This window comes from Artibeus jamaicensis, unplaced genomic scaffold (assembly GCF_021234435.1).
Source record: "Artibeus jamaicensis isolate MK-2021 breed Jamaican fruit bat unplaced genomic scaffold, CSHL_Jam_final contig_482, whole genome shotgun sequence".
Classification (NCBI taxonomy): Eukaryota; Metazoa; Chordata; class Mammalia; order Chiroptera; family Phyllostomidae; genus Artibeus; species Artibeus jamaicensis.
The window spans coordinates 5,790,270-5,806,978 of NW_026521857.1; the positions used below are offsets into that span (position 1 = coordinate 5,790,270).

Below are 16,709 nucleotides of genomic sequence, written 5' to 3' on the forward strand. Positions count from 1 at the left end.
GGCCTTCTGATACACAGTCATCCAACACAGACTTTAAAATGACTACATTTACTATATTTAAGGAGATTAAAGACAAGCGTGAGGATGTGGGTAGAGACCTAGAATCTACTTTTAAAAGATCAATGGAAATTGCAGAACAAAAAAGCATCCACTAAAATAAAGAATACAATGGATTTCCCAACAGAGAAGACACAGTTGAAGAGAAAATTAGTGAACTGGATTCGTTCACTGGAACTTCGGAAGAAACACAGAGGCAAGGAGACGGCTGACGCGGGAGAGACGGTGGGGGACCTACAACACACACTGAGAAGACCCACCAGACACATGATTGGAATGAGGAGGAACAAGGGATCACCGGGCAGAAATAATACTTAAGAAGATAATGGCTAAGAATTTTCTAAAAATGGTAAGAGATAATAAGCCACAGATTCAAGAAGTCCTAACCCCAGAGCAGAAAAAATACAAAGACGTTCTCACCGAAGCAGGTCCTAGTTTAACTGCTGTAAACCAAAAACAGGGAAACAATACTTTAAAGGCCTTCAGAACAAAATATACATTACATCCAAACAAGCAACAATTAAACTCACAATGAACTTTTCAATAAAATTAATGAAGCTAGAAGACAATCGACTATTTTTAAAGTATGAAATAAAAAATAAAAAAGGAGCTGCCAACCAAGAATTCAATGTCAAACAAAAATTCCTTCAAGAATGAAGGCAAAATAAAGACATTTTTCAGACAAACAGTAATTGAGGCAGTTCACCAGCAAGAGATCTACTAGGGCAAATACTAAAGAGTATTCTTTAGGTGGAGGAAACATGAAACTAGATAGAAGACCAGATGCAGGGAGCACAGGACAGCAAAGAGAATGGCAGACACGTGAGCAAATCAACATAACACTGGCTACATACAATAATGTTAATGATGTCCTGCTGCATTTTACACAGAGGCATACAAACACCAAAGTAATTAAACCCCCCCAAACTTAAAAATAGTAAAGTCCCATGTAATTTCCATGGATTGTGATTTTTCCATTTCGCCTTTATCATTTTCGATCACTGTGATGGATGTAGTTTTAGACAAATTTCTTGAATGATATACTGTATTTGCCTCATAGAAGACATACATATTTTTAGAAGAAATAATTACAATGAATTTATATGTAAGCCTATTACTACAATGTGTGAGCATGAGCCCCTATAAATGTGAATATTATCTGGGGAAAACTGTATAGATTTGAGCTATTTTAATAATGTAAAGAAAGCTAAAATTTTTGACAGATACATGCAGAAAAATGAAACTAGACCACCTTCTTACACCACACACAAGAATAAATCCAAAATGAATCAAAGACATAAATGTTAGACCCAAAACCATAAAAATCCTAGAAGAAAACATGGGTGGCAAAATCTTGGACATTGCTTGTAACAATTTTTTATTGGATATATCTCCTCAGGCAAGGGAAACAAAAGAAAAAAATAAAGAAATGGGATTACATTTCTTTAAACTAAACTAAAAACGTTTTGCACAGCTAAGGAAGTCATCAACAGAATAAAAAGACCATCCACAGAATGGGAGAACATATTTGCTGATGCATCTGATAAGGTGTTAATATCCAAAATTTATAAAGAACTTACAAAACTCAACATCAAAAAAACAATCAACCCAATTTAAAAATGGGCATAGGACCTGAATAGACATTTCTTCAAAGAGGACATTCAGATGGACAGTAGACATATGAAAAGATGCTCAATGTCACTAATCATCAGAGAAATGCAAATTTAAACTACAATGAGGTACAATCTCACACCTGTCAGAATGGTTTTCATCAATAAACCAACAAGCAACCAGTGCTGGCAAGGATGTAGAGAAAGGGGAACCTTTTGCACTGTTGGTGGAAATGCAGACTGGTGCAGCCACTGTGGAAAACAGTATGGACATACCTCAAAAAATTAAAAATGGATCTGCCTTTTGACCCAGCTATCCCACTTCTGGGAATATACCTGAAGGAACCCAAAACACTAATTCGAAAGAACATACACACCCCTATATTCATTGCAGAATTACTTACAGTGGCCAAGATATGAAAGCTGCCCAAGTGTCCATCAGTGGGTGAGTGGATAAAACAACTATGGGATATTTACACAATGGAATTCTACTTGGCCATAAAAAAGAAGAAAATTGTGCCCTTTGCAACTGTATGAATGGACCTGGAGAACATTGGGCTGAGTGAAATAAGCCCATCAGAGAAAGACAAATACCATATGATTTCACTCATAGGTGGAATCTAATGAATAAACTGAACTAACAAGGAACATGGGGACACGCTCATACATGGAGAACAGAGGACAGGTAGTTGAGATTAGAGGTTGGGGGAAGAGGGATTGAGCAAAAAGGAGAAAGGACTCATAGACATGGACAACAGTGTGGTGACTGCTGAGGGGACAAGGGTACTCAATGGTAATGGAAAAAATACAATAAAGATTAAATTAAAAAAATTTTCAGGCCCTGGCTGGTGTAGCTCAGCGGATTGGGTGCAGGCCTCCAAACCAAAGCATCGCCGGTTTGATTCCAGTCAGGGCACATGCCTAAGTTGCAGGCCATTTCCCCAGTACAGGGTGTGCTAGAGGCAACCACACATTGATGTTTCACTCCCTCTCTTTCTCCCTCCCTTCCCCATCTTTCTAAAATAAATAAATAAAATCTTTAAAAAAATTTAAAAAGCTAAAATTTTTTTGAGTATCTACTATCTGTCAACATTCTGTACAAACTTTCCAAAAAGCATTCTATTTAACGCTAACAATATAGTAGTGAACAAAACACTTGTTCCAATTTACAAATAAGGAACTATAGTCTCAGAAAGATTAAATCACTTGCCTCATGTCACAGCTATAAATTGATGGGACTGGGATTGAATTTCAGTCTCTTTGACCACAAACCCATTTTCTTTTTCCTAAGCTCCTGATCTCTGCCTGTGTGAATGAAGATATTATAATACCAGAAAAAGAGATGAACTTGACATTCCTACTACCCCCAACAGTGGTGAATCTCACTTGCAATAAATAGGGTTGCAATGGCACAAGCTCATGGATTTGTTTCATGGAACAGAAAACTGTGAAACAGTGTCTGCCTCACACCTACCCATACAATTCTCGTCTCTCCATAGAAGTGTGTGATGAGGCTGACAGTCAATTACAGAACCACATTTATATCACACCCATATATCTGCATATGCAGATTTACCATCAGACTTCCAAGCCGCAGTATCAGATGGGGATGCCCACTGAGTTCCACACTGGAGGACCACCCTGCAGGTGGCTGCATAAATCCTGCCCCAAACCTCTTAGAGCCATAATGTCACAAGCTGAGCAGAGGAACAACTTTTACTTCAAGTGGGCATTGTTTAACTGTATTTCCCAGTCATAACAACAAAGTTCTCAAGTACAAATATCTCCTAACCTCCACCAGCCACACTGTTTGCTCATCCCTGCCTAACAACTGTCAGACGCCGTGTGATGCTCGTAATGCTAGGGGCCCTGTTTGCAGACATATTGGCCTTTTTTTAGGCTTGACATGTTTCTCGATGATCCCCTGACTTGGGCAGTCTGTCTCCTTGCTGACAGACAGCCTAATACCTCCCAGCTGACAGGTTCTTGGTATGCGAGCCATACTGTACACACTATTCATATTCAGAGCAGCCAATATTCCATGTTCTGAAAATAATATCTACTGTATATTCACAGACAAATCTGAGACTTCTACATGTTACCAAGTATCTGTAGACTCATTAAGAAGAAATGCTTTCAAGGCCTTTATAGTAAGTAACACTACTGAGTATGCCAAAGGCTACAATGTAGATGCATATACCATAATGTCTTGGGGCATTTTGAAAGCCCTTCATTACTCCCTCATGTCAAAGCTGCAAAGACAGGCCTTAGAATTAAATGCCGTGAGATGGTCTATAGCGTGAACAGCCTAACTGAAAATTCATGAAAGAAAAGTGATGAGGGGAGAGAATATTTAAGATATGCATTTAAAAAAGCTGATGATAATGACATGTATTTTAACTTGGACAAGTTTGGGAAAATATATTCTGCCACTTCCAAGGCTCTCCTTTGACCCCTTCCTCCCAAAGGTGCTTTGCCCCCTGGGGAAGATGCCCCACACCACGCCCCCACAGGTGCATCAGACAAATGAGCACAGGACGATCAGGGTGATGTGGTCACTGTAAGCAGTGGACTGGACAGCTCACATCAAATGCTGTTTTCCTCCTCACTAATTATTCATCCCTGCTAATATTTATCCTCGGATATTTTCCTTTTCCATAATTATGTAGCCTGAATTATCTAGATAATGCGCTGTTTTTGGCCCACATATATGTAAACTAAAAAAGTTTTTTCCCTTTCTTTGGCGAAAGTTAAACTCTCATTGCACATGTCTCAAATAAGCCCACTAGAGTATTCATAACACATCTGTTTACTTTATAATTAAGTTTGTCAGAAGGACATAAACATTCTTAAAAGTTAACTGGTCATTAACAGTTAACGAACAAATCATACCGAGGGATTTTTCAGTGAGAGGAATATATGCAGTTAAGTCTGTCTACTTGACATTCCCTTGGGGAGAAGCCTTATCTACCTCAAAACACACTGCCCACGCTGGTGGGTGCTGTGTTGGACATGAAACTGCTGATGGGATTTTGTGACATGATGTTACTCTACACGGGAACCATGAGTCTGTGAATTCCTTGAATTGGAGACCCATGCAGGTCTCCCCCATGGTGCCAAGAGCTTCAGAATGTTGTTGACCCACTGGTCCCACTCTAGGTTTTCCAGCTATAATAAAGCTCAGTAAGGACACTGAGTACTGCTAAGTGTTAGAGACTCTGGAAGAGCACTTACTGGCTGGGACCTAGCTCTTGCTTCAGTGGGGAGACAGAGTGTGCACCCAAACCGTACTTGGATGCTGGCCACCATGCTATCCGATGATGTCCACTTGGACGTCTATTGGTAACTCAGGTGTAATTGTTCCCAGAACAGACCTCCTGACAGGCTCCTGCCCACTGGTGCCTCCTTTGTTCCCCTCAGCTCCATGAATGGCACCCCCATTCTGCCAGTCATTCGGGCCAAGGGCCTGGGAATCACACTTGACTTGGTTCTTTCTCTCATACCACACTCATTCAAATCACAGAACAAATCCTATCCGCCCTCTCTTCCAAATACATGTAGAATGAGACCGTTTCTCATTGCCTCTGTGGCCACCGTTCTGGCCAGGCCAGCTTCTTCGCACTGGGAAAACAGCCACCATGAGCAAGCCCGGCATGGTCTGCATTCCGCCCCTACTCACTGAGCTGCAGTGACTTGTCTTCCAGGGGTCCTTTTTAAAGAATTTTTAATCCTCAAATGAGGACATTTTTCCATTGCTTTTAGAGAGGGAGGAAGGTAAAGAAACACTAACTGGTTACCTCCTGTGTGTGCCCAGACCGTGGACTGTACGCACCCCGACCAGAGATCGAACCCGCACCTAGGAATGTGCCCTGACCGGGAATCGAACATGCTACCTTTCCATTACAGGACAATGCGCCACCTGAGCCAAACAGGTTAGGGCTCCTCTTGGTCCTTCAATTCCATTTGCGCCTCTGGGTCTCTGCACACACTAGTCCCTGCACTTGGAATCCTTTTTGCCCCGTGCACTGTCACCTCTCATTCCCCCTCAGACAGAGGTTCCCTGACCCTCCTATCTGAAATAACAACACCCCGGCCCTAGTTTCCTGGCCCTCTCCATGCTGCTTTTTTCCCATAGCACTTATATTTTTTGAGACATTGTTTTTTTTACCCTCATATTTGTCTGTTTCACCTATTCCCCCAAATTCCCACAAGACTGTGGAATTTGGGAATCCCCACAAGGACTAAGATATTGTCTGTTCTGTTCATCTTTCTATCCCCAGAGTCTAGGATACTTTCTGGCATGTAATAGGTGCTCAGTGCAATCTGATAACTAGTTCCAGGTTTGCCTTCCATCTGGAAGGCTAATGTAAAAAAGCGCTTATAAAAGCACTGCAACAGCACCACTGGCCAACAGAGGTCAGTGTTTAGATGCAGAGAGACTGGCTGTCCTTGCTTCTTTTCAGCAGCTAGGACCTAACTGGGCTTACGGTGCTCTCCAGGGAGAGGGGCTGCGCCTTCCTGGGCTGGCTCACCCCTCACGGCAGCATCTTGGGCTGAGCCACAGCAGCCCCGCACAGCCCTCCCTGGTCAGACGCTGAGCTCGTCATGACTTCATAGAATCATACTTCAGTTCCTTTCTCTCCACTCTTGAGGTTCATTTTTGCTATTTCAGCTGTGATAATAATCAATTCATTTTTATGACCTTCCGGGGGGTTCAAACAGTCTCTGATTACACCCTAATGAACATATATTCCTGGGGGCAGCACCTTGTAAAGCCAAAGCATGTTGCAGGACTCCTGGCAGCTCAACACAGTCCAGTTTTTCATCCCATAAACATGTCTTTTTCCAAACACACTAAGCAGTCTGCAGGATGAAACGGGAGCATGAAGAACCTCTGTCCTTTTGTCTGCTCTAGGCCCTTGTCTTTCATCTCTGGATGCCTGGTGACTGCACTTCTCTTTGTCGGGTCTGAGCACCTCTCACCCTCCTCCTGGGGGTACAGTGCCACTGCTGCCACGAGAAATCTGCCTTCCCCTCCCTCTCTCCGGCCCCGAAACCAGCTCTCCACACCGATCACTGCCACCTTCCGTTCAGGGTTGGGGAGCCAGGACAAGCAGGCAACACATCTGGCTGATAATGATTTGTTCAATGTCGCATTTATGATCATTCTCTGCTCTTCTGTAAGTTCAATAAAAATTCCTTGAACTACTTAGTCAATAACCATTATGTCACAACACTGTGCATAAGCACATATTTATGCTGTCTGCATATTTCGATCTTAGCTGGATGCTATCTACATATGCACATATGTAAATATCTCTAAAAACAAGATATAAAGAAAACAGAATGTCTACTGCTTAAACTTGTTTCCCACGTCTTTAATAAGAATCCTGGTTTTTAGAAATGTGAAGGGCATCTGTTTTACAAAACGTTTTTGCTTCATACTCTCCCAAATGTACCAATTCTTCTTGTACCTGGGAGCAGTGACACCTCAGAAGCTGGGTTTCAGTGAGTGTGACCTGCTTTCAGTGAAATTACTGAACTGGGAATCCTGACTTTGCCTGCAAATGAAATTCTTGATCCTGTTTTACATGAAGAGAAGGCCAGTTTGCATGGCTACATCCTCTACACCAGGAATGTCAGAAAACCCATTCATGTCAATGTGTAAAAAGCACTTGGCCAGGTGGCTCGTTTGGCTGGAGCACCATCCCATATACCAAAAGCTTGAAATTCGATCCCCGGTAGGGTCACATACCTAGGTTGCGGGTTCAGTCCCCAGTCAGGGAATGTACAGGAAGCAACTGATCAATGTCTCTCTCTCACACTGATGTTTCTCTGTCTCGCTCCCTCCCCCTCCCTGTGCCTCAAAAATCAGTAAACATATCCTCAGGTGCTGATTAAAAAATCATTAATAAAAACAGTCACAATTCTTCAGTCGAGTTGTAAGGACATCTGTGAGTGTTCCGTTTAAACTATTTGCTCATGCGATGTGAAGCCCGACCCAGTCCTCGGTGGAAGCGTCTCAGGTCTGTTCAGTAAACCCTGAGCGGGGGCAGACAGAGGGGCCTGGGAAGACAAACCCCAAGTGCCCTGTTGAGTTCTCCTCACTTGGCTCCTAGAGCCTCCATTGCCAGGAGGCCCCACTGGGATCTCCCTGCTCAGCCAGCGACCAGGGCAGCTCTCAGGCACATAGATTCTATCTCACTTGCCCTCCCCTCTTGGGGTTTAAAATGTGTGCCTTAAAGAACAACATTATTCAGCACCAGAAATAAATGAGCTATCAAAGCCACAGGAAGAGGAGGAGGGTCCCTCGGTGAGGACTGCCAGGTGAGACAGCGCTGGAGGGGCCCAGCCGCACGGCGCTCTGGGACTGGCAGAGCCCCGGCAGAGCCCAGCAGAGCCCCAGAGGAGCTGTGGGCGAGCAGCGGTTGCCTGGGCTGTGAGGTGGGGCCAGGGGTGGGGGGTAGAAGCAGGCGTAGCATAAAGGGATTTTATAGTGGTGACACTATCTTGTGTGACACTGTAGTGCTGGACACATGGTGTGACACATGTGTCAAATCCCACAGAATGTCCGGCACAGGCAGTAAACCCTAATGTGAACCATGGACTTGAGTTAAGGATGCACCAGTGCTGGCTCATCGGTTGTAACAAATACACTAGACAAATGAAAGATTTTAACACAAAGGGAAACTGTGTCTGGGAACTACTTTTAGCAATGAAAGTTTACTTTTTGAAAAGCAATACACAACAGTTGTCCAAGAGAATCTGCTTCAGCAGTATACATGTCATCACCTACTTGGGGAACTTGTACCACACAAAGGCTAAAGCAGAGCCTTTTTCTTCTTTGAGTTTTCTTTTGCAGGGACACACACACACACACACACACACACACACACCTGCTTGGCTACTGCTTCTCTGCTGGAGCCTGTCTGGCACTGGAGCTGAGATGGGGTTATCACCGAGATTGGCCCAGCACTGGGCTTTGGACACAGGGCTGCCACTACCTCCACTTACAAAAAAATTCTCACCTGAGGATATATATTCATTAATTTTTTACACAAAGAGGCAGGTGGGCAGGGAGAGAGAGAGGAGTTACAATTGGTTGCTCCCTGTATGCACCCACAAGCTAGGTGTGCACCCTGACCGGGAATTGAACCTGCAACCATTTGGTGTAAGGAACGATGCTCCAAACAACTGAGCCACCTGGCCGGGACTACTACCGCTTTTCCGATCCATTAAGACTCGTTTCTACCAGGCTCCGCATGTGAGATATTGGCACGTCGCTTTGCCTTGGCTGCTAAGGGACTGTACAGGCTTATGCGCTGCTTGCATGAGGGCTTCGGCTATTTTTAGGCACCAGCTAATCCATTAACTGCATAATGCTGCCACTGATGACTCACAGAATATAGCAGTCAAATTAAAAAATAGTGGAATGAAAGAAAAGCCATGGGTAAACGTGCAGTAAGCACATCATTATAACGTGCTGTACGAGTGAGCGTGCAGACCTCCCCACCCCCCCCCAGAGCTGGGAGAAGGAGGTGGCACTGAATATTAAGCAGTCACCAAGGCAGTAAAGGGAAGCAATCGCCCCAGCAGGGTCTAGGAAGCGACAGACAGTTCTACGAACATAAGGAGCTCGGCAGTTAGGAAAGAAGCAGTCCAAGGAAAGTGTCAGCCCGGAGCACTTTGCAAGGAAAATTTACTATAATTCTTCTGAGCCAATTTTGTGTCCTCTTCAGAAAAGCTGATGCCTGGAAAGCATGAGACACAGGGGTGGGAGGCTGCTCCCAGATAGTGGAGCCGAAGGCCCAACCCCCCCCCCCGGGCGGGGCCCTCCTGGCTGGGACACTCCCAGCAGCCACACTGCAGGGGGACTGAGCCTCTGCCAGGCTCCTCTTACTGACGTGGGCGGCTGGGCCACCAAGGCATCCCTGCAGTGCAGCACGAGCTCGGAAAACCACACGTGTGTATGCCACGCACGTAAGTGGTTGTATGGGTGCTCCCGGGCCATTCATGGGGACGCGCCACAGGAAGCAGTGGGGGAGACGGCTCGCTGCGCTGGCTGCACGAGTCCAGCCTTCTTTCCAGGCTTTTCTAAACTGTCTCTCCTTCCATAAACTCTCTTTAGAGCACAGAGCCTTTTATTTACTGTTCAGAAGCTAACTGTGTCCTTCTCAGGGCCAAAGTCACCTAAGTAAAGCAGGGAAGGGAAACTCACTCCGTTGAGGGCCTACTATGTGCGACATATTGCGCTGGTTCCTTTGAATGTATTTTCTTTCATTCTTACAGCAGCCCCCATTACTTCCTTTATGTAACCAAGAATGGAAGGCTTAGATATTGTAATTTACATGATAAATTATTAGTGCAGTAATTTGTAAATGGTGTGTATGAGGGCCCAGTGCTTTGGAGCGGAGCGGTGGAGACAGATTCAGTCTTTTTGGCTCCCAGTCCTGCATTTTCCTACCAGTAGATCTGCTTCCCGCCCCAGTGGGTGATGCCACACACTCTTACTGAGTCACACTGGTCCCCTGTTCATGCTACTGCCCGGGATCCCCTCTGGGACTCTCTGCAGACTTAGGAACTCAAACTTAGAGAATACTGAGGGGATTATATTTAGGAGTGAGGCCCCAAGGGATGTGAATTCTACTGTCCCTTGGGAATGTCCACTAGACTCTCCAAGGCTGAGAGGGAGGCACAGCAGAAGCAGAGACTCCCCCACCCGGGTGGAACATGCCACCTGTCCTTCACTGGAAGAGGAAGAAGACTGCAGCGTGGCCCAGAGAGGCTGGTGTGGAGCACACAGTTGTAAGGGACAGTCGCTGGGATCCTCTTCCTTTCCCACAGCCCCCCGGGTGGGGGAGCTCGGCTGCACAGAAATGCCACGTTGAGTATGCCATGGATGGTGATATCCAACCCAGGGATAGTGATGAGTATGTGGAAGTAGTTTTCTCCTACAATGCCTCATCTGGGGCTTCAGCTGGAAGCACCCTTGGAGGCTTCTTTCTACAATAATAATCAGAAATTCAGCTCCTTAAAAATAATCACCAAAACCCCAAAAGACAACACCCCTCAGTTTCATGGAGACTGGCTTTAGTTCCCACCAGGCCTACATGTGGAACATTAGCACCAGGCCAGCAGAGGTTCCCTTTATGCACCCTCCCCCCAGTTTTGGTAGCCGATGCAGGTGAAGTTCACAAGTGATGCTCTGCAAGGCAGGAAGGACAGCAAAGGATGTCAAAACAAGGAGGCCCATGGTGTTACCAGGTGTATGGAGTCATCTGCTTGTTTTGAGATGAGAAAAATGGCAACTCTGAGAGAAAAAGCAACTGGTCCTGCAGCTGACCAGCTCCCAGGCTCATGGCTGTCTGCACACCGCTCAGCCTTCACTGGGGTGCCCACTGGGTTGTGTGAGGTCAGGCTTCCCGGTGGCTCTCCAGCCACACAGAATTTGTGCCCAAGGTCGCAAGGCCAGCTGTTGTGGGAAAGCCAGCTCCGCTCCCACAACTTCCCTGATCAAATCTGTGATTCAGCTAATGAAGTTAAACAATTTGCACATTTCTAATCTCCCTGTGGCTGTAAGTGTTAGTGATTTCTGGCCAGTTGGGAAGACAGGGACTGATTCTTCAGGCCGGGGAGAAGGTTCTCACAGTGACAGGGACGCAGAGTGCAGCACTCCGTCCCCGGAACGTGACTCACATCCAGACGATTGGTCCTCTCTGCCTTCTCTCCCTGATTCTCTGCCGATTCCGCTCCTGTCACTCGTGCCAAACACAGCTGGTGGAGTATTTTCGCTGTGATGATGTCAGCCTCTTTCTCATAGGCTTCTCGGTAAAGTGACAAATCACTGGCCATGTTGGGGACTTGCACTTTGTTTCCACGACATCCCTCTTGCCATCCTTTGCAGAAGCCCTTCCCAGCACGCAGCTGGACCACACGGGGCCGTCCTGACAGGCTGTGACAGAGCTACTCTACCTTCTAATTTGCACCTTGGCTGTCAGCAAAGAGACTAGTGGTCTGGCTATGGGAAGGAAATGAGGCTTGGCCTGGAAGCCAATTTCTCTGTCACTTAAGCATTCACTCTGCAAAGCACCAAGCAGGAAAGGCACAGAGAGATGCTTGCTTTCTCTCTAAGACCTGCCAGGTCCACCTGAAACCTGAAGAGGCCTGTGAGCTCAGGCCGGAGAGGCTGCCGGGGCCTCGAGACGCAGCCTGAAGCCAGAGCCGCTCTCTACGCCCAGGTTGCAAGAGATGCTGGTCAGGAACCAGTAGCGTTTCAAAATCACACCTATTCCCATGCTGGCCTCTGTGCATACTAACGCTTTAAGAATGAAAAAACCTACTAGGAAAAAAGCACTTACTTTCCATTGTTGTTTATTCTCCGTGCTTCCCCTGGGGTCTTCTAAAAGACAACTGTGCCGAAGAAAACTTGTTTTGTTTTCCTTCCAGGACCCACCCCAATCCACAAAGGAAGGTTGGAGTGAACAGCAACTACAGCTGGGTAGTGAGTTCTAAACAATGATGCCATTTTAAAAAATCTTGACTTTTGCTCTTTTTCCAATCAGAACTTTAAGATATCCTTCTTAGGCCCTGCCAGAGAGTCTAGACCTACGGTGACACCCCACCATTGAAAAGGAGGGTGTTTGGGACCAAAAGCCCCTGGGAAGGCAGACCCCCCACTGCCGTGCGAGATCCCATACCACGTCATGCACAGGCAGCGCCAAGAAAACACCTTGGAAAACTGGCCTCCCATCCACCTTATTTGATCTTTTAAAAATATACTTAAGACAACTCAAACCACTTACTAATTTGTCTTTTGGGGTTTGTTTTATTTTCTGTGAATGTCTCAACTATCAGCTAAAAGCCATGACCCTTTTCAGCTCAAACCCGAAGGAGGCACCATCATACATAGAGTTTCAAGGTCCCTGATGGACACATTCCCAGGGGAGCTCCCACGGGGCCTGACCTGTGTGACTTCAGCAGCCTGGGCAGTGTGGTTGCTGTTTCACATCAATGGGCTGTGGAGTCAAGGCATTCAAGAGACTTGAGAGCCTGGAACAGGGTGGACTGAAGGAGCCCAGCAGAGCACCTGGCACAGCCTGACCTCTCGGATTTGTTAACCATGCCTTTTGTTTTCTGTGTGCCGATGCTCTGACATCTGGGGGCCTCGCTGGCTTTGGAGGGACTGCCCCCTCAGGGTCAGTGAATTCCTACAGATAGCAACCGACCCTCCTGAGAGAGAGCCCTCTATACACAAACTGCCCACCCACCCACATGCCCAGCCACGCCCTCCGCCCAGCTCTCAGACTCCGGGCTACTGCCCATCTGCCCTGGTCATCTGGCAGCAGGTACCAGACAACTTGAGAGCAAGCCCACTGAAGTTATTCAAACTTGCCAGTCCTGCTTCCCCTTTCTCATCCGTTCCTCCCTGCAAGAACCCCAGGAAAGGCTCCTGCCCACCACTCCCTCCGCCTCCCCACCCCAGGGCTTCCCTGTGTCACCCCTGCGGCATGTACCCTCTTGCGGGCTGAATGTAAGAAGCTATGAGTTCAATGGCCAGTATCTTCTCATCTGTTGGCCTTGCCCGAACAATAATAAAGCTGGCATTTTAAAACGCAGATGTTGGTAGGAGATGTGGTGAGCCTGGACATCTAACGTCTTTACCCAACCAGCAATGTCTTCCTCACACAGAGAAAAGGGGCAGAATGGCCTCTAGCAGGGCCTCAAATGCTGCTGCTGCCTTTCTCAATCAGGTCTCTATCTGAACCACAGGACAAAAACAACACAGCTTGAGTGGTGACTTTCAGAAATTGTCCTGAGGGTGGTACCTGGCTAGCCTCGCTCTAGGTGCAAACAGCAGATGTCTGGGGGCACTGGTGCGTCATTCTCTTAGGGAAGACTCGGAGTCTAGGTGTAAGTGGAAACTTTTACTTTGCCCCACAGCATGGACAGGCCTGCCTCCTGGAAGGCTTGGTCTTGCCAGGAAACGGCGTGGGGGTGTGGTGCGGTGGCGCCGTCTGTGTGGCCTGGGCCAACGTTACCTGTGCCCGGTGCTCCCCCACGGCGAACTGGATCACAGCGACGCCAGGGCCGTGGCCGTCCTCGATCCTCTCCACGGTGCTGGAGTCGATCTTCAGGTCGTTGCTGATCTCGGCGCTCTGGATGAAGTCTTCCGTTTTCAAGTCCTCCACCTTCTTCAGCTCCCCGTTGGCCAACTGGATAATGGAGCCTTTCATGAAGTAGGGGGGCAGCGTCGGGGGAGCTGCCGCCGGGGAGGCCACTGACTGCACCACGGGCAGGTGGATCTGCGCCTGCACCATGGCCGGGTAGGCGGCCTGGGTGACCAGGGCCTCCGGGCTGAAGCTCTCGCTCTTGGGAAGGGGGGTGGTGACAAACGTGTGAGGCACTGCTGCAAACTGGGGCGACGACGTGGCGATCGCAGAGGCTGCCCCCGACCCTTCCACGTCAGCACCGCCAACCGGGATGAGCAGGGGCTGGGTGCCCGGGATGACCAGGTGCTGGGGCAGGCTGCCCGCATAGGTGATCGCTTGCTGCTGGCCGCTCACGTAGCCGATGACGGGCGGCTGAGTCCCCGTGTAGAAGGCTGTGGCTGGCAGTCCAACTGGGAGTGGCTCCGAAGCGCTATGTGTGGTCTGGATGACCGTGTGGGATGACAGTGTGGCGACAGTGGCGGCCTTCACGCCGTCGGGGCCCAGGGCCTGTTGGGGCGAGAGTGCGTAGGATCGGTGCCCGGGCTTCCCTAAATGCAGGCCACTTTTGTCATTGAGGGCGGAGGGGGAGGCCTCGCGGTGCGCGGCCTGCTGCGCTTCCAGGTCGGAGACTGGGGTGCTGCTGTTGGGCAGGACCATCACAGACGCCCGGATGCCTGCGGGGTCTCGACCGCCATAGTCGGTGGGGCTGGGGTGCACAACCACGTGCCTGGACTCGTAGGGGTGAGGCGCCGACTTGCTGCTGGCCTTCACCAGGCCCAGCTCGGCCGAGGTGGGGGCCCCGTACCTCCGGCCCTTCTCCATCTCCCCGTTCAGGATCTCCTTGGCCTGCATGGCCTGCTGCAGCCTGCTGCTCTCGGCTTTCTTGGTGGCCTCCCGGGTGACGAAGTGGCTGCCGGAGTCGGTGTATTGCACTACGACCTGGGGGGAGGGCCCCAGGGTGATCGTGTGTGGGATCATCGTCTGGTGGGGGTGGGGGTGGAGGTGGACGGGGATGGCCGGAGGAGAGGCCGTGCGCCCCGCGTTCTGCGGAGAGCTGGCGATGTGGACGTACTGGTTCTGCTGGGTGGGTGGTGGGGACCCTGGTGCCATGAGCCCTGGAGTCCTGCCTAAGTGCTGCTGCTGCTGCTCAGCCTTGTGTCCTGAGGCTTGGCTCAGACTGCCCATGTTGGCCAGCAGAGTGGAATAGGCCTCCAGCTGGGAGCGCTGGGATGGAGTGGCGGCGCCCCCGGCGGAGGCCACTGCACTGGTGGCGGGGCTGGCCGACGGGGAGATCAGCTGCGGAGGGATAAACCCTGCGTAGGGACCGCTGTACTGGGATGACCCAATGAACTGGAAAGTGTGCGGCAGGTGAGCGTACTGCACGGGCGACACCGGAGTCCCTGACTGTGGGGGAGGGTACACCGTGGGCAGCGTGGTGGTCGCCGGCACAGACCTGGGTGCGCTGGGTGGGGAGTAGTCCAGCCCTGTGGACAGCGCTTTGTGTAAACCTATTCCCTGTTGTAAACCGAGTTCCACCGACGTGCCTGCGGGGCCCTGCCTCCCGCCCCCGAGACCGCGGCCGCCAGGGTTGCCCGGGAGCCATGCCACGCCCTCTGCCCGGTGGTTGTCGCTGGGCAGGACTGTGGCCTTCTCCTCCGAAGGCCGGCTGGTGGCGGGGATCTCGCGCTTCTTGGGAGGCAGGCATTCGTTGCTCCGCTCTTGGTTGGATTTCATTTTTCGCCGTCCCCCCTCCACGGTGACTGTTTCACTGTTTGCCGGACTCTGATTTTAGTCTGATAAACGGAAAGTCACATTTGATTTCTGTGGGGGATCCAGGCTCTTCATGAGGAATCATCTCCCCTTGGGTGCGATCGGCCGGCCGCAGCTCTGGAATCTGGGAAAAGGAAGAGGGTGGTGACAGGGGAAGAGGAAGGGGGAGAGAAAGGAAGAGAAGGAACAGAAATCAAGATAATCAGCACCGGAAAGGAACGTCCTTGGCAAGACTAAGTAAGACTAGGCTTTGGCTTCACTGTGAACTCTGAAAACCTGATTCTCGCCCCAGCATGAAAACAGGTCAGCGTATCAAGAAGATTACTTACAATGTCACGCAAGTCAAAACTTAAAGCAGATGCCTTTTTGTGAAGTGAACAGTTCCTCTAAGACACGTTTCTCAATGCATTCTGTCCCTTTTCTCTCTTTTCTTATTAGAAGGCTAGACAATGTGTTTCTTAAGTTTCCTTTTCAAGAAGTGCGGGTCCCATCCCTCACCTCTTCTTTACCTTGCTGGCAAATCAAATGAAGCCACAGGGAGGATGGCATCGGCGAAGGACACCCCTGCCCTGCCCTCAGAGCCAGGCTCCAGGAGGAGCAGGTGAGGAGCGGCAGCCCTAATCTGGCCGCTTCGCCCTTTATCTCTGCAACCCGGTCTGGCAGAGCCACCACTCAAAGACGCCACCTGACCCCCGGAGTCCATCCTAACTTTGCAGCAATTCTCTCTTCCCTATCTCTCTCTCTCTCTCACACACACACACACCCTCAGCAGAGGCGGCCAGAATAATCCTGTTCTCTATAAGTTGCCAGAGAATTCCCAGTACAGCTACTCATACGGTAAACCGAAAACCCAAAGAAATCTGTTGAGATAGTTAAAAAACAAATAAGGTTACAGTATTTTTAAAAATGTGGTAATAGGGCCCTGGCTGGGTGGCTCAGTCGGTTGGAGCATCGTCCTGTGCACCAAAAGGTTGCAGGTTCAATCCCTGCTCAGGGCACATACCTGGGCTGTGGGTTTGATCCCTGGTTGGGCGTGTATGGGAGGCAACGAATTGATGTTTCT

General features: G+C 49.0%; 1 protein-coding gene across 10 annotated transcripts in view; it reads right to left on the reverse strand.

The window, feature by feature from the left end:
- The window catches only part of ATXN1 (ataxin 1), a 386,007-nt gene that overhangs the window by 8,037 nt on the left and 361,261 nt on the right, over positions 1 to 16,709 (reverse strand). For all 10 annotated transcript variants that reach the window (XM_053668262.1, XM_053668256.1, XM_053668255.1 and 7 more), the window contains one exon: positions 13,706 to 15,770. In XM_053668262.1, the coding sequence (XP_053524237.1) occupies positions 13,706 to 15,610 (1,905 nt within the window). In that variant the 5' untranslated portion in view covers positions 15,611 to 15,770. The remainder of the gene's footprint in view (positions 1 to 13,705; positions 15,771 to 16,709) is intronic.